General features: G+C 37.6%; 1 protein-coding gene across 3 annotated transcripts in view; it reads left to right on the forward strand.

The window, feature by feature from the left end:
* The window catches only part of PPARG (peroxisome proliferator activated receptor gamma), a 108253-nt gene that overhangs the window by 54235 nt on the left and 26319 nt on the right, over window positions 1-27699 (forward strand). For 2 of the 3 annotated variants that reach the window (XM_081105645.1, XM_081105646.1), the window contains exons 2-5: window positions 6392-6619; window positions 8011-8180; window positions 12141-12279; window positions 24668-24867. In XM_081105645.1, the coding sequence (XP_080961771.1) occupies window positions 6400-6619; window positions 8011-8180; window positions 12141-12279; window positions 24668-24867 (729 nt within the window). In that variant the 5' untranslated portion in view covers window positions 6392-6399. Of the gene's footprint in view, window positions 1-6391; window positions 6620-8010; window positions 8181-12140; window positions 12280-24667; window positions 24868-27699 lie in introns of those variants that run through there. The other variant, XM_081105647.1, reaches the window with a different exon arrangement.

Below are 27699 nucleotides of genomic sequence, written 5' to 3' on the forward strand. Positions count from 1 at the left end.
ACAATGTCTGCCTAGAGACTTTGGCCTTCTTGAAACACACTGAAGGTTGTGAAATTGATAGATACACCCTGATGCAACACACTCCTGTCACCCAGCTGGAAAGTTAAGACACTGTTACTTATCCCTGAGAAGGACTGTTGTTCATCCTAATATTTCGCTAATTTATTCTTTCATGGGTAATTGCATGGAGTAACAAAAAACACCTACTCAACTTACAGCTTGGCAGAAACAGTAGCTTATGTTTTCTAGAGACCAAATTAGAAGCAGGCTCCCTGGATCCATCTCTAAGTCAAAATAAAATAAAATGTCTAGGGAACCACTGTGCCTCCCAGTAAACATGGTCCATGAAATAATATTGTTTAGGTCAAGATGTCCTAGAATAAGAGGACAGGGAGAAGGAAAGGGGAGGGAAAATATGTATTTGAGTAATATGTTTTCATAGAAACGAACAAGAAAGCTGTTTTTCTTTCTTACTTTGTCTTTTCTACATAGAAAAAGCAAACAAACTTTCTAGGACCCTAATCTTCCTCCTGCAATTATCATAAAAAAAGGAAAACTGAGTATACATTGTGGAGGGGAAGGATTTTAGCTTAAATTGTGTTTTATTTATAATATTGAAGATTACCATCTTTTCTGGGGAGCTTAAGTCTTAGCAAAACTAAACCATTGAGAAAGTACCTTTATTCCATTTTCACAGAAAAAAAATGAATACTTATCTACTTTTCTCTATAAAATATGCTCATTCAATTGGCAAGCATTTAGTAAACAACTGTGCATAGGACTAAAGGGAAAACAGAAGAGTCAGACACTGTCCTTTTGCTCCAGAACTTGAAATTGAATGGTGGAGATATTTATCCAAATAATTATATCAGAGTTAAAAGACAAGTACAAAATGCTGTGGGCATACAGAAAATGGAGAGTATTTTTAGGTTGGAGCATTTATGGAAGGTTTCATGGAGAAAGTAGCATTTGGACTATTATGGGATTTCCCACTATTGTTGGAAAGACAGATTGTGAAGTGTAGCAGTGAGGATGGGAAGAAGATAGAGCAGCCTCAGTATGAACAAAGATGAACAGACTAGAAAATGCAGAGCATGTTGAACGTGGTCAGAGTAGAATATGCCTAACCAAACACAGGCTGTACCAAGAATGGGAGTGAGGTGTGAGATCACTATGGAAAAAGATCACTAGTGAAAAAATTAAGTCAAGGCCATGTCAGGGAGCGCCTTGAATGCCAAGCCAGGACATTTTAATTTATTATGTAGGTCACAACTTCTCCTGCTTTCCCACTGATAGCCCTTAGTAGAAGAGGACAGCAAAAACATAGCATTCTTGGGGTGGGAATGAATAGGTGGATGTTCAGGGCAATGAAACTATTCTGTATGATACTGTAATGGTGGGTACATGATATGCTTTGGTCAAAACCCATAGAATGTGCAACACAAAAAGTAAACCCTAATATAAACTGTGGACCTTAGTTAATAATAATGTATCAATATTGGTTCATCAATTTGTAACAAGTGTATCACACTAATGCAAGTGTTAATAATAGGGGAAATCCAAGTTAATAATAGGGGAAATTGTGAGTTTCGGGGGTGAAGGGAAGGGAGAAAGGGGAAAGAGTATATGGGAACTCTGTACTTTCTGTTCAATTTTTATGTAAACCTAAAATCACTCAAAAAAATGAAATCTTTTTTATGTTTAAATCCTCACCCAAGGACATTTTCATTGATTTTTAGAAAGAGAGGGAGGAATGGCAGGGAGGAAGGGTGGGGAGGGGAGAGAGAGAGAAAGAAAGAGAGAGAGAGAGAGAGAGAGAGAGAGAGAGAGAGAGAGAAAGAGAAACCTCTGGCATGTGCCCCAACTGAGGCTAAGGATCAAACCAGCAACCTAGATATGTACCCTGACTGGGAATCGAACCCACGACCGTTTCGTGTATGAGGACAACGCACCTACCAACTGAGCCACACTAGCCAGGAAACGTCTATTATTTTTTAAAGCCCTAGCTGGTTTGGCTCAGTGGATAGAGCGTCGGCCTACGAACTGAAGGGTCCTGGGTTCGATTCCAGTCAAGGGCATATGTCCGGGTTGTGGACTTGATCCCCAGTGGGGGGGGGGGGCATGCAGAAGGCAGCCAATCAATGATTCTTTCTCATCATTGATGTTTCTATCTCTCTCCCTCTCCCTTCCTCTCTGAAATCAATAAAAATGTATATTTTTTAAATCATGTGTTCATGAAATATACAAGTACAATTTTTTAGGAGTTTCATATTATTTCTTTAAAATAACATGAATTTTATTCTATTCATTTATGCATAAGTGGGCATTTAAGATTAAAATTTTCCCCAAACTTTTCACTAAAATCCATGACCCATAAGGATATGATTCCTGTATTAAGAAGCATGGCTTTGGTTGACAGGGAGTCACTGAAGTCACATTGAAAGTGAAAAAAGCCCCGGCTCGGTAGCTCAGCTGGTTGGAGCCTTGTCCTGTGCACCAAAAATGATAGCAGGTTCAATTTCCTGCCAGAGCACATACCTAAGTTGTGGCGCGTAGGGGAGGCAATGGATTGATGTTTCTCTTTCACATCAAAGTCTCTCTATCTCCCTCTCAAATCAATAAACATATCCAAACATATCCTCCAGTGAGGATTTAAAAAAAAAAAAAAGTGAAACAAAACTAAACCAGTAAAATGATGAGCAACTAATTTTTCTTGCAACACAGATATTTTTGCATCTTTATTTTTATTTCCCAGTGTTCATACAGAGGCATATACAGTACCTTTAACTCACTTAGTGAACCTTTATTTTGTTTACAATAAATATAATGAGAAGTAGTTGATAAACCAACTTTTATGGATAGTGCAGTTGAAACAAGAGAGATATATTTAGATATGAAAGTAATTTATACTAAGAAAAATGTGAAATAAGCCTGCTGAGGAGATGGGCAAAGTAAATGGAATGGCTTAGGTTAGGTAGGTTTAGATGTATTTTATTGATTTCGGAGAGAGGAAGAGGGAAGGAGAGATAGAAGCATCAATGATGAGAAAGAATCATTGATCGGCTGCCTCCTGCATGTCCCACAGTGGGGATCGAGCCGGAAAACCAGACATGTGCCCTGACCAGGAATCGAACCCTGATCTCCTGAGTCATAGGTGAATGCTAAACCACTGAGCAACACTGGCTGGGCTTTTTTTTTTTTTTTTTTTTAATTTGAGAGAGAGAGAAACATTGAAGTGAGAGAGAAACATGGTTCAGTTGCTTCTCATATGCGACCTGACTGGGGATCAAACCTGCAACCTAGGTATGTGCCCTTACCAGGAATTGAACCAGCAACCTTTCTATGCATGGGACAACACTCAACTAACTGAGCCACACTGGGCAGGACTAGATATATTTTGAGACAAAGAATTCAGTTTGATGGGTGCCCCTGTCATTGAGAGCATAAACTTTTTACTAGATGTCATTGAGACCCAGTATGACCTTCAAGCTATCACCAGTGCACATTCCTCTTTTTGTTGTGTAGTGTTTACACTGTAACACAGATAACTTAAGGTTGTTTGGGTACTTATTTATGTAGATATTCAGAATGTGAACCCAAACTGTGCCTAATGATTCCTCATGGAGCCACTGAAACACATTCACAGGACTAGGCTCCTCATTTGTGTTTTCAAGGCACTTTGTTTTTCTTATGAAGACCACAACTGGAATCTTTAACCTCATGCAGAACTCAGCCTTTGAGAGTGAGTGAATTCCTTAGCTCTCTGCTTGCTGGGAAAATACAAGACACCCATTCCCAGATATCCTTAGGAGAACATCTCTTCCTGCATAAACTATTTTCATCAATGAGAGAATATATACAGAACAGGGTTTCTGGATCAGTCTTGAGTTTGAATTCTCTACTTACTAGCTGTTGGACACTGGACAAGTCACTGCACTTTGTAGTCCTAGCCTACCTGTCTCTAAGTGGGGATAATATCTTGGGTTACATGAAGTAAAAGGTAGAATTCGTCTTTTATGTGCGAGGTACTCAAATACTAGTTTGTTTTCCCCTTTTCCTACCTTTTATGCTAAAACTCCATCAATTCATTTAGTATTTAATAAACAAATGTTTAAGGAGAACCTACCATGAGCCAAGCAAGCTCTTTGCTAGGAGATAGGGATATAATTGCAAATAAGACAGGTAAGCATATGATTTCAGGTGCCCTAGAATTTTTGAGCAATTCATTTCTTTGCCTCTAACAGCAATCTCAAATTCCCACACCTCTCTACTGGTATTTTTGACGAAGGAGTTTAACATTTACAATACTTGTGACTGCCCTCACCTCAGTGGATAGAGTGTCAGCCCAAGGACTGAAGGGTCCCAGGTTTGATTCCAGTCAAGGGCATGTATTTTGGTTGCAGGCAGATCCTTCTGGCGCAGTTCACATGATCTCTGGCCCCAGGGCAGCATGTAGGAGGCAACCAATCAATGAGTCTTTCTCACACATCAATATTTCTCTCTCTCTCTCTCTCTCTCTCTCTCTCTCTCTCTCTCTCTCTCCCCCCCCCCCACCCCACTTCCACTCTCTTTAAAAAAATTAATGAAAAAATATCCTCACCTTAGGTGAGGATTAACAAAAAAATAAACAAACAAACAAACAAATAAATAAATAAATAAAATACTTGTGACTGCTTTTTTGGCACCACTTTAATAGTGAACTGGTTTCAGGTAAACCGAGTCAGACAGGTTCCCATTGCATAAAGGTTTAAAGTTTACCCACTTCAGTCACTCACAAATCCACATTAAGTACTTAGAACCAAAATCTCTGAGGGTTTTATTTCACTTACTGTGACCAAAAAACATATTTAGAAAAATACATGTGGCATCTTAAGCAGGCAATTCATGAAACAAGTTATTCTGTGGCCTTAGAATCCATATCAGTGTTTTTATCTGTGTGTGTGTGTTTTTTTAATGTTTCCTTGTTTTCATTTTTGTTTTGTCTTGGGGGTGGTTTAAAATGAATTCTGGGCCAGAGTCTCATTTTATTTTATTTTATTTTTTTAATATATTTTATTGATTTTTTACAGAGAGGAAGGGAGAGGGATAGAGAGTTAGAAACATCGATGAGAGAGAAACATCGATCAGCTGCCTCCTGCACATTTCCTACTAGGGATGTGCCTGCAACCAAGGTACATGCCCTTGACCGGAATCAAACCTGGGACCTTTCAGTCCGCAGGCCGACGCTCTATCCACTGCGCCAAACCGGTTTTGGCCAGAGTCTCATTTTAACATTCCGTCATTGATATTCAAATATGTTTCACATATCTCTAACCTCTCTGTTCTCAATATGGGGAATGCTTTCTCCTCTTTAAGGAAACTGTATACATACAAAACATAAATATTTGAGTTTTTTTATAGCACAGAAGGGATTTCTCTCTTTTTTAAAGATTCATTTTGGTGTTACTTTTAAGAATAAAATTATGTTATAATATAGTTAAAGAATAAATTATTTATGTATATATATTTTTATTGATTTCAGAGAGGAAGGGACAGGAAGAGAGAAAGAGAAACATCAGTGATGAGAGAGAATCATAGATCAGCTGCCTCCTTCACACCCCACGCTGGGAGTCGAGCCTGCAACCCAGGCATGTGCCCTGACTGGGAATCAAACAGTGACCTTCTGGTTCATAGGTCGACACTCAACCACTAAGCCACGCAGGCTGGGCAAGAATAAATTCTTATCTAAATTTAATATACCAACTTTATTCATTATAAACATGAATAGAAAAGCAAAATCTTCATCCTAAAGAGAAAACTATTTAGGATCTCTAATTTCAAGAAAGTAAATTTGTCCCAGAACTTTATGCTCTTTAAAAATTAACAGACTTGCCCTAACCGGTTTGGCTCAGGGGATAGAGCGTCAGCCTGCAGACTGAAGGGTCCCAGGTTCAATTCTGGTCAAGGGCATGTACCTTGGTTGCAGGCACATCCCCAGTTGCGGGTGTGCAGGAGGCAGCTGATCGATGTTTCTCTCTCATCGATGTTTCTAACTCTCTATCCTTCTCCCTTCCTCTCTGTAAGAAAGCAATAAAATATATTTTTTAAAAATTAACAGACTTGATTGATGACCTTCTGTAGAAGATAATGAGGGCAGGACTGTCTGCAGGACATTTTCATGGAGTACACTATACATGTTGATACTGTTACAGGGTTCTCCACTGTGATATCCAGCTAAGAGATGACTTTCTTTAATAAAACAAATTGGGCAGCACTAATAAGGTGGTTGTGTTCTCTTCTCCAGATGAAATCACATTACCAAACATTTTTTCAGTTCCCTTTCTACATATCTTTAGAGGATTGCTCTGTCCTCCAGGACCAACTACATAGCTATGCTTTTTTTCCATTTCAGAAATTACCATGGTTGACACAGAGATGCCATTTTGGCCCACCAACTTTGGAATCAGCTCCGTGGATCTTTCCGTAATGGATGACCACCCCCACGCCTTTGACATCAAGCCCTTCACCACTGTTGATTTCTCCAGTATTTCCACTCCACACTATGAAGACATTCCATTCGCAAGAGCTGACCCAATGGTTGCTGATTATAAGTATGACCTGAAGCTCCAAGATTACCAAAGTATGATGTTTATTTTCACTTTTCAGAGTACTAAGACTAGCATTGGACTCAATAACACTGGAGTAAGTGCTCCAGAGATTAAAACTCTATAGAGAAGACATTTACCATTAGTCTACTCATCCACATATCCATGAAATATTAGGTATTTATGATATACCAGAAAGGAAGGCAGTGTGTTAATCCCCCAGATCATTCTTTCCTTTGTCCCTTCTTCCTTTCTCTCCTCATTTTTTTCTTTTTTGGTTCTTCTTAGGAGCATTATCCAGTATGATTATATTGCCAGGTATATATCAGGCTAAGAGTCCATCACCCAAACTTTGAATTCTTTTGAATACTTATAAGTTAATAAGTAACATTGTGCTACCTTATTATCACCAAATTACTAAATTATATTCCAATTTTTTCTAATTCTGCCATTTGAGAAGCTTACACTGAAACCTGAACTGGTAAGGGAATTAAGCCTGTGGTTCTCTGACCCTCCAACACCCGTAATACTAAAGCTATAACAGACAGCATACAGTATTTGAGACAATTAAGGTTATTTTGTAAATAACACAAATTTAAATTTTGAAAAATTGGTCTATTGATAAATCTTCATACCATTAACTCAATTCACATCGAAACATCAGACTCAAGAAAAATTAAAACTGCACTTTTCAAGATAAAACAAATTTCTGTGATGCTATTTCCTTGATTTTTATCTCTTTGTGTACTGATATGCTGGTTTCCCAAAGCCACCACTATGTAATTGGTAACCATTACTTGACAATAAGAACTTCTTGTATTTCTAGTGTGTTTTTTAAGATAAATAATATACATGGTTATATTAATATGTGTGGTTTTCAGTAGGAGCCTAATATGGAAATTTAATACCCCTATTCTTAACCAGTGGGAAAGTAGTGCTTAATTTCCATAGGTTGTTTCACTCTATCAAAGATCATTTTACAAACCACCTTTTCTGATGGTATTTTTACTTTTTATGTTCCTTCTGTGTGTCTTTTGCAAGAGTGGTTTAAAAATATTTCTAAAATGCAACATTGAAATTAAAATACACAATTTAATATTGTGAAAATGCCAAGTACAGCATATTACATAGTAAAATAACCTTGATTGTCTCAAATACTATACTAGTATATGGGGTGCTGGAGGGTCATAGAATCACAGGCTTAATTCCCTTCCCAGTTTTATTTATACATTTGAAGCTCAAAGATGCTGTGACTTGCCCATGCTTACCAAGCCTACTTTTCCTATGGTCTTTTCATGTTCCATAGTGGTTCTACACTTAAATAATAAAAATATGGCATTAAGGTGTACCATAGTGACTTGCCCTATTGCCTTTTTAGTATTGTTTTTCATGTAATAATGACCTGCTCCCATTTCTCTATACACAGATGCAATCAAAGTGGAGCCTGCATCCCCACCTTATTATTCTGAAAAGGCTCAACTATACAATAAGCCTCATGAAGAGCCTTCCAACTCCCTCATGGCAATTGAATGCCGTGTCTGTGGAGACAAAGCTTCCGGGTTTCACTATGGAGTTCATGCTTGTGAGGGATGCAAGGTAAAAAGTAATTTTCTTCTTTCTTCAAAGAATTTGTTGAAAATTTACCTATTATTTCATTTCCTATTGCAAACACATGACAAGGAATTGAGATAAAATTGTCAAACTTTTTTTAAAACCCACTACTCAAATAATAAAATATTTGAAAACCTAAGAAAATTAATAAAAGCAGGGATACTTTGCCTCACTTTTCTTCCTCCAGATTGGTTCTAGAAGGCACTGATCTAATTTAATCCTTATATCTTGCAGCTTTTGTTTTTTTAAGTGACTTGATCAAGGGATCAAGGCAAGATACTGATGAACTGGCCCAAAACCCAGATTTCTGAATTTTCCAGTATTGTTGTTTTTTCACTGTAGCATGTAATATTTTATATGTGTAAGACTTGACAGATCTAATAGATGATAGATAGATAGATAGATAGATAGATAGATAGATAGATAAGATAGATAGATAATCTTCATTTGAGCCTTAGAACAGTCCTATAAGGTTGAGCTTATATATGGCCACTAACAGATGTAGAAATTATGAATAAGTAAAACTTTCCCATGGTCATCCATTAGTAAATGGCAGAGCTAGGACTCCTAAACCAGTGCTCTGTGTTTTCTTACTCCAGCATCAATTGAGTCATGTATTATTATGGGCAGGTAAAGAGATAGAACTATTTTGGAAAGGAGATACTATTTCTCTTCACCTTTTTTCTTTGTGAAAAGGGGAATTTTGCAAAGTTCAAATATTTAGTAATATTATGCCCAAGCATTAAAAAAATGTTAATCATCTCATATTTTCACATGTAGTCTTTTAAAATAATTAATTTTAATGTACTAAGTGAATAAAATAGTAATAGAATAGTTTTTATTTTTAAAATATATTTTTATTGATTTCAGAGAGGAAGGAAGAGGGAGAGAGAGAGAAGCATTAGTGATGAGAATCATTGATCAGCTGCCTCTTGCATGCCCCCTACTGGGAATCGAATCCCTAACCAGGGCATGTTCTCTGACCGGGAATCAAACCATGACCTCCTGGTTCATAGGTTGATGGTCAACCACTGAGCCACGCCAGCTGGGCTAGAATAGCTTTTATTATGTACTCCAGGGTTCAGAATAAGTTGTTCATATTTACCTTATAAAGTAAATGTTTAGCTTTTATAAAATTTTTATAAATATAAAATTTTAAATATTTTATATTTTGTATATTTTCTAAACATAATATTATAAATATTTATCTTATAAAATAAACACTGCTTATATTATATGAGTCAGATTTAATCCAGGGTTGGGCTTTTTTATTCAGCCCTAGCCAGTTTGCTCAGTGGTTAGAGTGTCGGCCCATAGACTGAAGGGGCTCAGGTTCAATTCTGGTCAAGGGCATGTACCTCAGTTGCAGGCTTGATCCAAGGCCCCAGTTGGGGCGCATGCAGGAGATAACTAATCCATGTGTCTCTCTCACATTGATATTTCTATCTGTTTCTGCCCCTCCCTTTCACCCTTCCTAAAAATCAATGGAAAAAAATATCCTCAGGTGAGGATTAACTATACACACACACACACACACACACACACATATATATTAGAGGCCTGTTGCATGAAGAGATTCGTGCAATAGGCCTGCCCTTCCCCTGACTGCCAGCACCGATTTTCCTCCGGCACCTGGGACCCAGGCCTTCACTCCAGCCACAGCGGAGAAGCCAAGCCTCTTCAGCCTTCAGTCTTTGCTCCATGCCTGTGTATGCAAATTAACCGCCATCTTTGTTGGGTTAATTTGCATACTCATCCAATTGGCTGGTGGGCGTAGCAGAGTGACAACAATGTGCATGTTTCTCTTTTATTAGTTTACTAGAGGCCTGGTGCATGAAATTCATGCACTGGCGGGCGGGGGGGGTGGCAGGTATGTGTCCCTCAGCCCAGCCTGCACCCTCTCCATTATGGAATCCCTAGGGAGATGTCCAACTGCTGGTTTAGGACCCATCCCACAGGACTGCTGGCTCCCAAACACTCGCCTGCCTGCCTGCCTGCCTGCCAGCCTGATCACCCACTAACCGCTCCCCTGCCGGCCTGATTAACAACTAATTGCTCTCCTGCCAGACCGGTCTCCCCCAACTGCCCTCCCTCCCCTGCCAGCCTCTTATGGCTGTGGGCGCTGCCATCTTTGAGGTCGTGGCATTCAATTAGCATATTCCATCCTTATTGGCTGTGGGTGCCGCCGTCTTTGAGGGCGGAGCAGTCAATTAGCATATTCCCTTATTGTTATGGGCACTGCCATCTTTGTGATGGCATGAGGGTCAATTAGCATATTCCCTTTTTATTAGATAGGATATCTAAACTAATATATATACCCTTTAGAATAATAAGTACACACAACTATTTTCTGAAATCGTGACTAATACATCTCCAGCTCACCAGTTCACAGACTTCACAATAATCATGAGAGTAAATTGTTGAAATTACACATTATTTTATGGACTCTGAAGTAATAAATAAGAGTGTTGTTGAAGAGTTTCTTTATCAGTAATATGAAGAAACTTTGTAGAAGCCTGCTTCATCCAGTGGCCTAAGATACCATCCTTGCCCCCACAGAGCTCACAGTTTTAGTTGGGCAGTGGAGGAGGAGCAGGAAATAAACATAAATATAATAATCAAATTGTATAGTATGCTAGAAAGTCATTAGTCTATCGGGGTGAGGGGGAGGGAAGGGAAGAAAAACTAGAGCAGAGTAAAGGAGATCAATGGTTCCTGAGGAAAACGGGGCAGGGACAAGCCACAGTATTAAATAAGGTGGATAAGCCTCATTGAGAAATTGAGGTGTTAGCAAAACTTGAAGGCAATGAGGGAAATAGGCAAATGTATATTTAGAGAAAGAGTTTTCTACATGAGAGAAAGAAGTAGAAAGTGACTTCAAGGATTTGGGCTTGAAAAAGTAAGAGGAAGGAGTTGTATCAACTGAAATGGAAAAGCTGTGGTGAAGTAAGTCTGTAGGGGTAAGATCAGGACTTTAGTGTTGGATATGCTGGGTTTGAGATGGCTATTAGATTTCCAAGTGAAGATGCCAAGTAAGCAGTAGAACATACTTGTCTAGAGTTCAAGATAGAAATGTGGAGAAAATAAAAATGCACATCAATGACAGAATCATACTAGTTCAGTGCTTTTTGTACCAAACAGGACCAGATGAATTTGGAAGAATTAAAAACTGAGTTTCATGAAAATGAACACAATAGAAATTAATAGGAATACTCTGAACAAAAAAAGTGGAGTTAGAAAACATTTCTGATTAGAATTTTTTTCAAGACTTTCCAAAAAATATAAATATTGCAGCATTCAGTTAGCCTCAAATTGACATATTTGCTTTTTTAAGGTAGCAGTCGATTTTCTGAGGATTTATTTATTATTTCTCATGCTATTTTCCATTATCTCTTTTTGTTTGCAGGCTACAATGATTATGGAACACACACATTTTCAACTGCATAAATAAATGAAACCAATTCTGCAGGAAATTATGCAACATAGAGAATTCCAAAAAATTATCCACATGTGGATTTTTATTGGCCCTGATAATGTATTAGGATGAAATGATTGTAACTTTGCCAAACTGCTTAGCACAATTATAAGGGCTTGGCATGCTGTTGGAATGGTTTGCAGAGAGACTGAACTGATTACATGGTGTTTTATTTGCATTACATTAAATCCAGAGCACTTCCTAGAGCATGCTGAAACCCAAATGTAGAGCCAAAATACATTGAATGACATTGGTTGGATGTGGTCATCTTCTAAGAGCTAAAACAAAACACTGGAAATCCTCTGGTTCTTTATTTTATAGCAAAGAAAATTCAGTTGCCTAAAGTCACCAGGGCCAGAACAGTGTGAAATACCCAGGCCAGTGTGCCTTTAGCCATATGTTGCTGCTTCAATGTGTCATAAAGACTTAGAATTTACTTCTTTTATTTTTTTTTCATTATCTTTTTGCAGGGTTTTTTCCGGAGAACAATCAGATTGAAGCTTATTTATGATAGGTGTGATCTTAACTGTCGGATCCACAAAAAAAGTAGAAATAAATGTCAGTACTGTCGGTTTCAGAAATGCCTTGCAGTGGGGATGTCTCATAACGGTAAGTGAACACTTAGCACCACATCCTTCATTATTCTCTTATGGCTGCCAGATCAGTAGATATGAAGGCCGTTGATGAAAATGTGCACAGTTTTTCCACAGAATGCCAGATTTCAGAATATTGTGTACTGACAAAGCATTTCTCATTTAGGTGTGAGTTTTTAAGCTGTTAGTGCAGAATCCTCTCTAGTTGGGCATCTGCCATGATGAGAGAAAAGACTTGAAAATCTGGGGAGGTGATGGAAATGACTATAGTATTTTAAGACAAATGTAAGGATAGCTGTGATTTTTTAATGTTGCTTTAATAGTATTAAAAACAATTATATTTTACTTCTGTGTATCAGTAGTTTCTTTCTAATTTTAATGTAAGAAAATCTTGAATATGGAACTTTAGGTGGCTTCTCAGAATTTAGATGTTGTTTTTTTTCCTCTTCACTATGCAAAGATGAGTGTAGGTATAGCAATAACTTTGACTTTGAGCAGCATACAAACTTGTGGATAAAGAAATATTTTAAAGTTCCACAAAACTTCAGTGTCCATAGACACATAAGAGAATAAAACTTTCTACTTTTTAAACTCATATCAAAAACCAAGCTTATGATTTAGAGTGTCTACCTTGGGGAAGAATGTAGAAGACCTTGTTTTCATGAACTGTAGAACTAACTCAGTAAAATTATGGAAGATAGGCCTGTTTGAAGAAATAGTTCTTGATTTCTAGTTAGCTCTGACTGGTTAACTAGCTCACAAAACAAATTTTGACATAATAATGTTACTATATTTTTCAAGTATTAGTTTTTTAAGAACTCATTATGAGCTCAAGAAATGTAAAATGTCAAAGTGATCAAATTAAATCCAAAGTCTCATTTCGTTGGATATCCTGTTTTTTCTTTCTTTTGCCTTTATCTGATATCCAAACTGATCTGGTAAGAGGATAATCTTTAAGTCAGTCTTCATCTGTAAGAACTCCAAAGCATCTGTGAAAATTAAATTTTTGCTCCATCATGCTGATGTTTGGTTTTCACAGTGGAAATCATCAAGATATTTTGGAATCATTAATTGGTTGATACTTTACCCTTTAAAAATAGTTTACAAAATTATATTTTAATCATTAATATTGGCTATTTGCTCTAAAGGCAAAACTGTGTTATACCTGGCCAGTGTCGCTCAGTGGCTGAGCATCGACCCATGAACCAGGAGGTGGTGATTTGATTCCTGGTCAGGGCACATGCTGGGGTTGTGGGCTCAATCCCCAGAGGGGGCGTGTAGGAGGCAGACAATCAATGATTCTCTCTCATCACTGATTTTCTATCTCCATCCCTTCCTCTCTAAAATCAATAAAAAACACTTAAAAAAAAAAGAATGTATTCTGAATAGATCTATTAGCTATAGTAGACAGGAAGAAAATTTGGTCTAATTTTTCTCAACAGTTAATCACATCTGCTCTATAGCAATATACAACTTCAGTCATTGATTGCCAAATAATTTGTTGTTTTAATTCCATCTATTTCCTTTTTATTTCAGACCTTATAAAACATAAGAGCATGTTTTCAAGTCATGGGTTAGATTTTAGGTGATGCAATCAAGTTGCAATAAACTTAATTTATCTTTATGAAAAAATCTCTGATTTGAGATCATTATCTATAAAACTGCATAGGAAAGTATTGCCAATTCTGCTTTTAATTGTATTTCTTTTTTGTCCTTTAAAAAATTGTCATTTTACACATTGATATAAAATATATTTCCTATTGCTTGTACATATTCATGGAAAATATATCTCCCATTTCTTATTGTTTATAGGGCCAATAATATTTAAAGCCCAACCTGTGTGTTATTGGGGGTATAATTTTCTCTTACCAGAAAAGTCAAAGAAAGCTATCATGAACTGAATAAGGTTATCTTTGGACATCATGTGACTATTAAAGGAATTAAATATCATGGCATCAAAGGCTTATGCAGTTCAACACTTACAGGATTGCACACATGACTAAGAAAATCCCTTCCCAGGGGTTTTTATGGTAATGTGTTTGCTGCACAGAGAAGAAAACCATTTGATATAACACAAGAAGGGAAACTCAACAACTAGATTTTGATTAGTTTTGCCTGTTTTCCTGATGAAGAAAACATTTTCAAATACAAAGTTTTCTAGGAAATCTTAGTAACTATTTAGATTCATTGCTTTGGCCAATATGAGGCCAACAGTAATGAGGTTTCCATTCATATAAAATTCCTTTTAGTTATTGTTGTATGTGAATGAACAATATATGCAGAGCCAACGCATATTATTTTATTATTTACTTCATACATGAAAAGCAGCTCTGAATATGAAACATTGACTAGTCAAAATTCTTAATGACTAAATTATCTCATAAAAAATAAAGAGGGACCATTTAAAAATATGATTAATATCAAAGATTTTAACAGCAGAACTTGAAACAAACATTGCACTTTGAAAATCTATAAAAATTGTGAGTGCCCATTGACTGAAGAAGGAATATTAATCTATGAGATGTAATGTAATAACCCACCAACTTTTCAAAAGAGGCTCCTTATGTTATACCAAAATCAGCACCTTGCTGTTTTCAGAATGTACAAGAAGAGATGAACATCCCCCACAGCAAATTTACTCCATTCTGTATTACTTTTATTTTTGCTCTTTGGTCTCTGTTTAGTCTATTCTATGCATTTAGCTTCCACATTAGCTACCCACTCCCAGCTTTGAAGGAGGCTTTCGAAGTAACCTTCAAGGACCCTAAGAACCCTGGGGAGTGTTGTTCGAAAATCACTGAAACCAGTGATTGATAAGTTCCTTCAACTTCGAAAATTCTATGATACTACGTAAGTCAAGCAACCTGCTTACTGAATTTTTCACTTTTCAGTTAAGCTATTCTGTATCTTATCAACAATGTCACTGTCTTCCTAAATATTTAGGCAACTGGTTATCTGTCAATTGCCTGAGTTTAAAAGTTTTCATCTATATGCTTTGGTACCATAAAAATATAATTCATATGCCTGAATCAGGTCTTCTGTATGTTCCAATAAATTGCTCAGTAACTTAGGGCAATACATTTGATGATTGCATAATGATGTAGCCCAGATACAAATTTAAAGCAGTCCAGACTAAAGAACGTATGAATGGTATGGTTGGATAATAGTATATGGTTTCACCTGAAGATAGAACCTCTATTTTGATTGTAGAAGGGCATGATTTCAGCATTCTTCTAACTGGAAACGTAGTTATTTCTCAAATACCCATTTCCAGCACTGGATGGAAAAAGCACCCAGTTGTTAGGCTGAGATGCTCTGGGAACAAATTTTTTGTTTTTCTGTAATTATCAAAATGAACACATGTTGCCATGATTTTGATCATTTAATAATCCATCAGTTTTAGACTGTGGGCTGATTGCTCCAAAGTTTTCCTGAATTGTCTCAAGCATAATCAGTTCAATACCCTGTCTAGACACCTTTAGAGGAAGGCTCCAAGTAATGCAGAAATAAAGAGGCAACTTCTTGGGCTACCCAGAATTAACTTACTAAGGGGTTATTGCATCAGCTGCTATTTGTTTTATATTTTGAGTTAGTGAAGCTGGTATCTACAGAATCTTGATAAAAATACTCTCATAGATCAATATTCCTTCTTGAGTCAATGGACACTCACAAATTTTTATAGAATTTTCAAAGTATAATGTTTGTTTCAAGTTCTGTCAAAATCTTTGACATTAATCATATTTTTAAATGTTCCCTCTTATTTTTTTTTATATATTTTATTGACTTTGTACAGAGAGGAAGGGAGAGGAATAGAGAGTTAGAAACATCAATGAGAGAGAAACATCGATTAGCTGCCTCCCGCACACCCCCCACTGGGAATGCGCCCGCAACCAAGGCACATGTCCCTGACCGGAATCGAACCCGGGACCCTTCAGGCTGCAGGTCGACGCTCCATCCACTGAGCCAAACCAGTTAGGGCATATTTTTTATGAGATAATTTAGTCATTAAGAATTTTGACTAGTCCGTGTTTCATATTCAGACTTGCTTTTCATGTATGAAGTAAATAATAAAATAATAAGCGTTGGCTCTGCATTTAAAAAGTAATCTGATGTAGAAAAGAATTGACTTACGGTACTTGAGTCATTCATCTAGGTTTTACCCTATACCATTGAGATTTGACTAAAAATTATGCTTTGCATATATATAAAATTAGTGAAACCTTAGCTTTGCTGATTAGGATGTCCTATTATGTAAATAATGGGGTTTCCTTTTATTTAAAAAAAAAAAAGCTGACAACTTAAAAATAATTTCTCAGTGGCTTCATAAAAATTCAGAAAAGTGGTTTTATAGATATTTGTGGCACTCAGCATTTTCAAGATAGTTCCCTCCTTCCTTGTAAACAGAAGCTTAGTGTATATTGCAAAAAAAGAAAAGAAAATCTCAATGGCAAATGAATTTAAACTTCAACATGTTACTCTTTCTTTTCTTTAGTCTTCTTTGTGGTATAAATTACCCAAATGTTAACTTTTAGGGAACTATAACAAAGTAAAAAGTGCTAATGTACAGGGCAGCTATGATACTCAAGCCTGCATGGCCTTCATGATTGCCCTCTCTCTAGACTCCACCACCTTATCCCACTGCTGCTCTTTTTCACATATATTTCAGGCAAACTGTGTTCTTTGTTGTTCCTGGAGAATGCTGGTGGGTCTTTGTGTATTATGTTCTTTGGTTCCCTGTCAAAATTCTATCTGGCATTCAAGGCCCAGTTCAAATGGCTTCTCTTCCATAAGACTTTTAATTTCCCGTTCTTCCCTTTCTCTTGTTTTATAACTTTCTCTGATACCACATTGTGCCTCATAAAGCAAAGGAGTGATCATATCTATGCTACCAAAAGCCAAACTACTATAGACAGCAGTAAAAAGGATATATGAAAGGGGTTGCAAATCAAGGAAGTTTACCAGAACACCCATGCAAAATTATGAACTAAGACATTTGGATGGGTAAGAAGAAATGGAATTGAGAGAAAAATTAGAGCAATGACCAATGAATACAAATGTCTGCAGGAAGAGAGGCTGTTGAGATTATTCGAGGTATCTAGTTTGGTGATAGAATGAACTAACCAAGAAAGGAAAACAGAGGAGACAGTTTGGAGGGAGAAAATGAAAAGTTCAGTTTTATATTGTAGTGGAAGTGCTTATGGGATATCCAACACCCACATATAAAGGTATCTAGAAGGAAGTAAAAAATAAGGATCCAAATCTCAAAAAGAGAAGGCAGGAGCCCAGCCAGCGTGGCTTAGTGGTTGAGTGTTGACCCATGAACCAGGGCAGTGGTGGGCAAACCGCGGCTCACGAGCCACATGCAGCTCTTTGGCCCTTGAGTGTGGCTCTTCCACAAAATACCACGTGCACGTACAGGGAACGTTGTGGAGTGAAAGAAGATGTAGTGTCGAGGATTGAGAAAGGTATGTTGAGATGGTTTGGACATATAGAGAGGATGAACGAAAGGAGATAGACGAAACAAGTATACAAGACGAGTGTGGATGGGAGAGTTGGAAGGGGTCGACCTCAGTGAACGAACCCAATCAGATTGAAGCCGTTTTTAGCAAAGGCCAGCTTGGGAGGACCCTAATTAAGTTAATAACAATGTGCCTACCTATATAATTTTAAGTTTAAAAAATTTGGCTCTCAAAAGAAATTTCAATCGTTGTACTGTTGATATTTGGCTCTGTTGACTAATGAGTTTGCCGACCACTGAACCAGGGAGTCACAGTTTGATTCCCAGTCAGGGTACATGCCCAGGTTGCATGCTCGATCACCAGTGTGGGGTGTGCAGGAGGCAGCCGTTCAATACTTCTTCCTCATCATTGATGTTTCTCTCTCTCTCTCTCTCTCTCTCTCTCTCTCTCTCTCTCTCTCTCTTCTCTGAAATCAATAAAAAAAATATTTTTTTAAAAAAGAGAGAGAAGGCAGGAGTCATTGACACATTCTGTGTTAGAAGATCAAAGTAGGAAGAACAGAATATAAGTGAAGGAAGGAGGTCTGGAAAATAGCAGGCAGAAAGAGGAGAACCAGAAACCCAGAAACCAGCATGAGAAATTTTTTAAATATCAATGGTATTAAAAGCTGGGAGACTGCTGGAGAGAGCAAGTAGAAGGAGAACTTAGAAGAGGCCCCTAGATCTGACTGTGAAAAAAGAATTAGGGACTTTTAAGAGCAAAGTTTTGGTCAATTTAAATGAAGCAAAAACTAGGTTGCAGTGGGTTGGGAAGTAAATAAAGAGCAAGTGACAAATGCAGATGGAGAGGAAAGACCACTCTTTCAATAACTTCAGTGGTGGAGGAAAAATAGCATAAAGGGGAGATGCACTAGGATCAGAACCTTAAACATCTGCTTCAGTGGAAAGGAAGGAGCTAGTAAAAAGGGGTACATGAGGGAAAGAATAATCTGTGTATATTTAGAATCATCTTGCCACGTCCCCCCCCCCCCCGCCCCAATCCAGTTTGCCTAGCACAATGTCTTGCATCAAACAAGTGTTCAATGAATGAATTCAATGATGTCAAGTAAGACTTAGGGAATCAGAGACTGAATCAGAAGGTAAGGCAGTAGTGTTTTGTTCATCTCTACTTTGGAAAGAAACCTAAGCAAATGTTTAAATGTTCTCTACAAATAGTTTGAAAAATGTTACCCCACATAAAAATGACTTAGGCTGCCTCTTGTTTTACTTTTGGGTAGCTAGAAAATTATAGTTATTAGATTGCCAAATTCTGCAAAACCTGAAAATGCACAAGGTGTTTGTTTTTGTTTTTGTTTTCCTCAAGAAAAAGAGGTGGGAAAACATAACTTACTTGGCAATAGCTATATGAAAACCAATAATGTTGTGCAAGTCTTACTTACATGATAAGGCTTTTGCAAAATAAACGTGTTAAAAGTGGGGAAACTGATCATGAGACATAACCTTACTAATAATTGTCAAAAACCTGATATCATTGCAAATTCACCCCTTAGATATTGAAAGACAAAAATGTTTTTAATAAAACTTAACTTATTTCATTCTTCAATCATTTTTAATTTATTTTGAAAATCTGTTTTAATTTATCTTTGTAATTAAGTGGCATTTGTCATTGATGTTCCTACAGTTAGGTAGGTGTTTTTAAAATGTCATTAATTGTCATTAAGAAACATCCATTGTATCTAAGATTCAAAGAGCAGGATATCTAAATATTCCATGTGCTTGGAGTTTGTGTGTTCAGTTAATCAGTGCTAAATACACAATGCTGAATCTGTCATATGCTAGTAGTGAGCTCCAAAAGTGTTTTACATAAAGGTATGCTAATTTACTTTCACCAGAAATTAATGAGTCTCTACCAAACCTATTCTTCCTGAGGTGTGTATAGTAGTTCTGATATTGAAAATTTTTTTAAAAAGTAAGATAATGAATTTCTGTAGGTGATTAATTATCCCAAAAATGACACTGATTGCCAGTATCCGGGAAGTTGCTCTATGTGACATATGCTAGGTCTGTAGAGCAGACAGAATGTGCCTTTTTTTTTTCAGGGCCTCAAAGACTAAACAAATATTGCTTTAAAAAGAAGAGACCATAGCATGTTTCCTAGTCGTATGTCATTGATGTTTGTAGAATTTTACAGCTAAATTTAGAGCAAAAGGAAGAATTTTTAGAGATCTTCTTTTCCAAGTCCCTCATTCTATAGATAAGGCAATTGAAGACCAAAGGAGTTAAGTCACTTAGATTTTCACTTCCTGAAACTAGGAAGTAGACATCCTGACTACCTCAAGCCGTGCTAATTCCATTGCCTTCCAGAGAGGCCAAAATTTCTCACTCTGTGACTCATGGAACATTTTCCTTAACTTTTTTTTTTTTAATTATTCTTATTGATTCTTAGAGAGGGAGGGAGGGGAAGAGAGAGACATCTGTGTGAGAGCATAACACTCTCCAGGTCCTTTATGCTATTGCAAAGGTAAGACTTCTTATTTTGCAGCCAAGTAGTAATCTATTGTGTAAATGTACCACAGCTTTTTTTTATCTACTCATCTACTAATGGGTACTTGGGCTGCTTCCAAATTCTGGCTATTGTAAATAACATTGCAATGAACATCAGGGTGCAAAAATTCATATTTAATTTAGATTGTAGCAAAGACTTTCTCTTTAATATCTCCTAATTCTAAAATGATTTTTAAAAGTTATTTTTGTCTATTTTGTTAGGTTATGGAAAAGCAGGACTAGCAAATGTAATAAGTGACTATCTTTGGCTGTTTATTTTAAATTAACTTTTTGGATTACCTATTGGGGAAATAGTGCTTTCCTAGGCATGTAAACTTTTATTTATATATACATGTAGAGAGAGTTTATTACCTGTGAAAATGTAACCAGAGCTTAGACATTCAATACTTATTCACTGAGTGAAGAGACAGTATTGTGTGCTCTGTTAAATAACTAAAGTTAAATAGTAAAAGATTGTTGGTAATTCTATATAACCTCTATTTCCTTACAAAACTGATATTTCTCCAAGTTTTACACTAAAATTTCTTCTACTTTTAATATGCCATAATTCTTACTGGGTACTTTCTTTCATGATCACTTTCCCAAACTTCCCAACAGTACACATACTGTCTCATTTTATGTTTCCAAACTTGATATTTTGGAGTTTAACTATGCAAGCTTTTATTGAAGTTCAAGTCATCAAGCTTTTATTATATGCCTACTATGTGTATTTCGTTGCACCCAGAAGCAAAGATAAGAAAACCTAGTGCTACCCTAACCAGTTTGGCTCAGTGGATAGAGTGTCGGCCTGCGGACTGAAAGGTACCAGGTTCGATTCCGGTCAAGGGCATGTACCTTGATTGCAGGCACCTCCCCAGTGGGAGGTGTGCAGGAGGCAGCTGATCTATGTTTCTCTCTCATCGATGTTTCTAACTCTCTCTCCTTCTCCCTTCCTTTCTGTGGAAAATCAATAAAATATATTTAAGAAAAAAAAAAGAAAACCTAGTGCTTATATAGTTTATGATCTAGTAGAATATACATAAACCAATACAGTAGTATAGTAGTAGTTTGATACATATGCAAACAACAGGAGCCCATCATTTAGGAAGCTTTTTCTAAACTGTTCCAAATCCCAAGGTTTTTTTTTATTTTTGTTTTTGTTTTAATCCTCACTCAAGGTTATTTTTCCACTGATTTTTAGAGAGAGTGGAAGAGAGATGGAAAGACAGAGAGAAATATAGATGTGAGAGAAACACATCAATTTGGTTGCTTCCTGCACACCCCTGACCAGGGCGCAGGCCTGGGAGGAGCCTGCAACTGAGGTACCGTGCCTTTGACCAGAATTGAACCCAGGACCCTTCAGTCCACAGGCCAATGATCTATCCATTGAGCCAAACTGGCTAGGGCCCAAATCCCAAGTTTTTGATACACTTCTCATTGAGTGTAGGGATAGCATATTAAAATTTCCTATGGAAGATGCATAATTTTAGGAGTTAACAACTAATTCTAATATGTTCTGCCTCCCACTATTAACCAAGATCTACTGATGAACAAGGAATAAATAATACAAGGAAGCAAATTATTGGACTGGTTCCACAGAGAAGGATTTTGAAGGAATCTGCTATCTCATATTTTTGTGGGGGTTTTATTCCATCTCATTTCAAAATATATTATACTAGAGGCCCAGTGCATGAATTTGTGCACCTGTGGGGTCTGGCCTGTAGGGATTGGGCCAAAACCAGCTCTGCAACATCCCCCGAGGGGTCCCAGATTGCGAGAGGGCGCAGACCCGGCCGAGGGACCCCACTTGTGCATGATCTGGGCCAGGGAGGAACCACAGGAGGGCTCCAGGGCATGTCTGGCCCATCTCGCCCAGTCCCCATTGGCCAGATCCCAGCAGCAAGCTAACCTACCGGTAAGGGCATCTACCCCCTCATGGTCAGTGAGCTTCCTAGCAACTGGTCAAATGGTCAAATGGTCTGAGGGACACTTAGCATATTAGGCTTATAGATAGGTAGGTAGGTAGATAGATAGATAGATAGATAGATAGATAGATAGATAGATGATAGATAGATAGATAAGGACTTAACAAGTGCCAGACATTATATTAAGTGCTGTGGATAAAATAATGAGCAGCATTCCTGCCTTTGTGGAGATTATATCGCAGGGGAGAAAAGAAAACATTACAGATAATTATTTTGATCAATGCTATGCAAGAGAATACAGTAAATGAGGCAGTTATATTCTGAGGGATATTGGTTATGATATCCAAATGTCCTTATGATGGGAAAATGCAGGGAGTGCAGTCCTTATTATGAGAAAATGCAGAGTCCCAAGTGTGGCCCCAAACTAGCATTAGTCAAAATATTTTTCATATGATCCAGCAATTCCACTTCTAGGTATTTATCTAGGAAAAAAAAGAATTCAAAAAGTATTTGCACTCCCATGTTTGTTGCAGCATTATTTATAATAGCCAAGACTATGGAAACAACATAAGTGTCCATATATGGATGAAAAAATAAAGAAAATACGATATGTACAAAATGGAACATTATTCAGCTATATAAAAGAAGGAAGTCTTGCTATTTGTGACAATATGGATGGACCTTGAGGGCATTATGCTAAGAGAAATAAGGCAGGCAGAGGAAGACAAATACCATATGATCTCACTTATATGTGGAACAAACACACACATACACACACACACACACACACACACACACAACACCCTAACTCATAGCTACAAAGAAGAGAGAGGTAGTTACCAGAGGCAGGGGGTGGCAAGGCAGCGAAATGGGTGAAGGGGGCCAAAAGGTACAAACTTCCAGTTGTAAAATAAATAAGATCTGGGGATGGAATATACAGCATGGTGACTGTAGTTAATAATACTGTATTGTATACTAGAAAGCTGCTAAGACAGATTTTAAAGGGTTCTCATTACAAGAAAAAAAATGTGTGAAACTATGCATGGTGCTGGATATTAACTAGACTTACTGTGGTGATCATTTCACAATATATACAAACACTGAATCTTTATGCTGTACAACTGAGACTACTATATTGTTATATGTCAATTATAATCTCAATTGTTAAAAAGAATTTTAAAGCTTTAAATAAAACAGCATGTGTAAGCACCTAGAATGAGGTGTGATAACTGGTTTAAAAATTAATTTATTAATAATGATATTTTGCAGATAGTATTGGTGAGGAGGAAGAAAAATATATTTGAGTTGAAAGAGAGATTTTTTCCCCCAACCTAAGACTTATCAACCTCTTTTAACTGTTCCTCTTTGCCTTTCTTTCTTCGGTTTTTTTCTTTTTTCACTCTTCTCACCCCACAAGAAGCCAACTGTTAAGGAAATTGTCTTTTTGACAAGCATCATTAAATGGTAATTCTGGAGAGTCAGGGGGATAATTATGGCTTCTCTCCACTGAATATAAAAGTACTCTCTTGCCTAATAACAAGAAAGAAAGCACCATCCATTTTTATTTGTAACAAGGACAAAGCAGATAGTACAGACTCCATGTGAACAAAACCTGTGTCTGTACGACTTTGAATTCTGCACAATTCCTTCCTTTCATTTGTGAAACATGTTGACCTTTTAGCACCTTACTTATGTAAAGTGCTGGGGATATAGAGATGAAAAAGACATTGCCCCTGGCCTTCAGGATCTTGTTCCAGAGTGGGAACAATATGTAAAATAAATAATTAAAGTACAGTGTGGAATTGCTATCATTGAAGTATGTACTAAGAGCTGTTGGTGTACAGGGGAAGGAATAATAAACTCTGCTTGAAGAAATCAGAGGAAACCTCACAAAGAAAGTGACATTTGAACTGAGTCTTGAAAGGATGAGTAAGAGCTGGCTCTCAATTATTTGTCAGCAAATATACTTTCTTTTCTTTGCTGAACCCTTAGATTCTTTCACCTTCCCGGCAAGGTCATGCATTACTTTTTTTTTTTTTTTTTAAATATATTTTATTGATTTTTTACAGAGAGGAAGGGAGAGAGATAGAGAGTTAGAAACATCGATGAGAAAGAAACATCAATCAGCTGCCTCCTGCACATCTCCCACTGGGGATGTGCCCGCAACCCAGATACATGCCCTTGACCGGAATCGAACCTGGGACCCTCCAGTCCGTAGGCCGACGCTCTATCCACTGAGCCAAACCGGTTTCGGCCATGCATTACTTTTTAAATGAACAATTTAATTTTTACTGATAACCTGTGCTATTGCTGTGAAATAAAATCATGAGCAAAGTTGTAGATAGAAACCAAGACTTGAGATTGCTGGAGGGGAGGAGGGGCTTCCACTCTGTGGGCACTACGGCTGTGGGAGGACAGTGTGCATGGAGAGCGGCAGTATTTCAATGATTCGTTCTGTCACTTCTCTTCCCCTATAGCCATCAGGTTTGGGCGGATGCCACAGGCTGAGAAGGAGAAGCTGTTGGCGGAGATCTCCAGTGATATCGACCAGCTGAACCCAGAGTCTGCTGACCTCCGGGCCCTGGCAAAACATTTGTATGACTCATACATAAAGTCCTTCCCGCTGACCAAAGCAAAGGCGAGGGCCATCTTGACAGGAAAGACAACAGATAAATCAGTTAGTTCTCTTCTACCCTCTTGATTTGGGGGGGCTGGGTTTATTGTTGTTGTTGTTGTTTCCTTTGAGGAAATGATTAACCATGTTACACACATACATGCAGTACTGTTCATCTGTTGGCTGTTACATATTGTAGGCTGAGTATTAAGCACAGGAAAGGAAATGTCTTCAGATAGGGTAAGTAAACATTATTTTGAAAAGGGAAAAAGTCCTTCAAATTCTCCTACTAAATTCTTTGAGAAAGTATAAAAATATGCGAGTCAGCTTAACTTTAATGTATGAACTCAAGCCCCAATTCACCCCACCACCCTCTTTCAGGATCCAACTACATTCACACAGGCCTGCTTTCCGGACCTAGCTTTTGAAAAGGTATTCAGTCTCATTATTTTACCTTTTAGGAGGCCCATTAGAGTTACCTCTTATGAAGTTCCACATTGGGCAGAAAAAGACATTCCAGATATTATATTACCTTTCTTTCCTTGTAGCACTCTATTAATAATTCCTGGATAACTGGAAGCTTTTTGCTTTTATTATGTGTATGAATTGTATCTCCTGTGAGGCTCTGAGCTGCCTGGGCTACGCCAGTGGAGAATCTAGTGAATTCTCAAACATCTGCAAGCTCATTGATTACCACTGTTTAGAAAACCCAGAATGGATTAGAATTGTTATTGAGTCAATTTTTCCAAAAAGCAGAACTCTTCCCTGATAGGAAGCTGAGAAAGCACAACATGGAATCATATTAAAACAAAACATAACTATAACTGGCCCTAGCCGCTTTGGCTCAGCAGATAGAGAGTCGGCCTGTGGACTGATGGGTCCCGGGTTCAATTCCTGTCAAGGGCACATACCTCGGTTGCAGGCTTGATCCCCCGGCTCTGGTCAGGGCACATGCAGGAGGCAACCAATTGATGTGTCTCTCTCACATCAATGTTTCTGTCTGTCTCTCCCCCTCCCTTCCACTTTCTCTAAAAACCAATAGTAAAATACCCTTGGGTGAGGACTAACCAAAAAAAAAAAAAATGTGTCTGTGTGTGTGTGTATGTGTGTGTGTATATATATATATATATATATATATATCACTATACCTGAATTCTAGTCCCAATTCTGCCATCAGCATACAGATCTGTACCTCAGTTTACACAGGCAGGTCTAACTTTGATTGTAATGTCTTCAGCATGTTCTTAAAGTAGTAAGCCACAGAACACATTTAGAAGATACCATCCCAGCCCTTGATAGCCCTTTTATGCTATTGTTTATTTTCAAATAAACATCTCCAAGAGAGGTATGCAATTATTTGACATATATGGGTAACTTTTTCCCTACACAGTTATATTTTGGGGAAAATTTGATTACCCTTTAATGTATTATTGTAATGACCTCAAGGTGTTTTTCTTTTCCTTTTAACTAAACCATAAGAGAGAATTAGCTAATAGAAAAAGAAAACTCCTATGGGATATTGCTATATAAAGAGCCAAATCTGAGAGGGACAATGAGCTTTCTGACTGCAAGAACGGTCATTGATACCTTAGCAGTATTATGCCTGTTTCCAGCCCTTTACAGTTTCAAAAAGTCTTTTTTTAAGATTCTTTATTGATTGTGTGTGTGTGTGTGTGTGTGAGAGAGAGAGAGAGAGAGAGAGAGAGAGAGAGAAACATTGATGTGAGAATGATACATCAATCCACTGCCTCCTGCGGGGGATCAAGCCTGCAACATGAGCATGTACCTGGATCGGAAATTGAACCAGCAACCTTCCTGTGCATGGGAAGATGCCCAACCAACTGAGCTATACCTGTCAGGGCTCAAAAAAAACTTACACATTCATATGTTCAAGACACGTGACCATCTTATGGCTCCTATTATTACCCTCTTTTAAAAATGGGGAAATTGATGGTTAAACATTTTGCCCTGAGATTACACAGCATGTGGAAGAACCAGTACTATCATGCAGGCCTTCTGACTATTACTTCAGTACATTCTGAGCATGACATCCCCTCATGGAAGCTGGTCTTTCCTATTGGCTGGCAATGAGCGGCTGACACTAGGAAAGTTTTACCTTGAGAAAACATTCTGAGCTATGACTTGTTTTTATCAATTTTTAGAACAGCAAGAATTTTCCACTCTGTTCTGTTATCCTAGTATATTCACAGTCAGGGAATTTTCCTTGTGCTGTATTGTTCTTCTGAATTATAGTGATTAGGACTGTCTTCTGCAGACTTTACAGACTATAAGTCATAGTAAAGCTAAGTTTATGTATTCATTAAATGAAAAAATTGGGGCCTAACAAGTCAAAAGCAAATGAAGACCTCTACAAAGCTAATTTGTCTATGGAAAATAAATTGTTCATTTAAAGGGAGAGAAATAAAAGGAAAGTTAGATTGATGTGGCTAAATAGAGGGTTAACAATTTAAGGCAGATTACAACAGTTTGATGAGAGCATAGGATAGTGACATGGAGGCTGGGAGCCCCAGAACTGGGAGAGGAGTGATAACAGGGAAAGAGCCCTGAAACAGTTTACTCCATTTTGCCTCAATCCATTTAGTTTCCAGGAACTGCTTTCTCACCTTTTCTTTATCTCTCTGTCCAGGCTTGCAATCCATGCGAGAAAGCCTGGACGTACCGGAAGCTAGGAGGAAGGCAGTTTAAGAAAGTTTCCCCCAGTAGTCAAGAATTTAGTTACTCTAACAGTGGCCAACATACTCTTCTCTGTGTTACTGAGGGGCACAGAGCCCAGTCCACTGTAACTCACTTTAAAACCTCGTGCCAATTGACTCTTTGGCTCCAAATCTTTGAGTTAAAAAATAAGATAACTGCCAGCTCTTTATGAGATAAGTA

This window comes from Myotis nattereri (assembly GCF_964212035.1).
Source record: "Myotis nattereri genome assembly, chromosome: 14".
Lineage (NCBI taxonomy): Eukaryota > Metazoa > Chordata > Mammalia > Chiroptera > Vespertilionidae > Myotis > Myotis nattereri.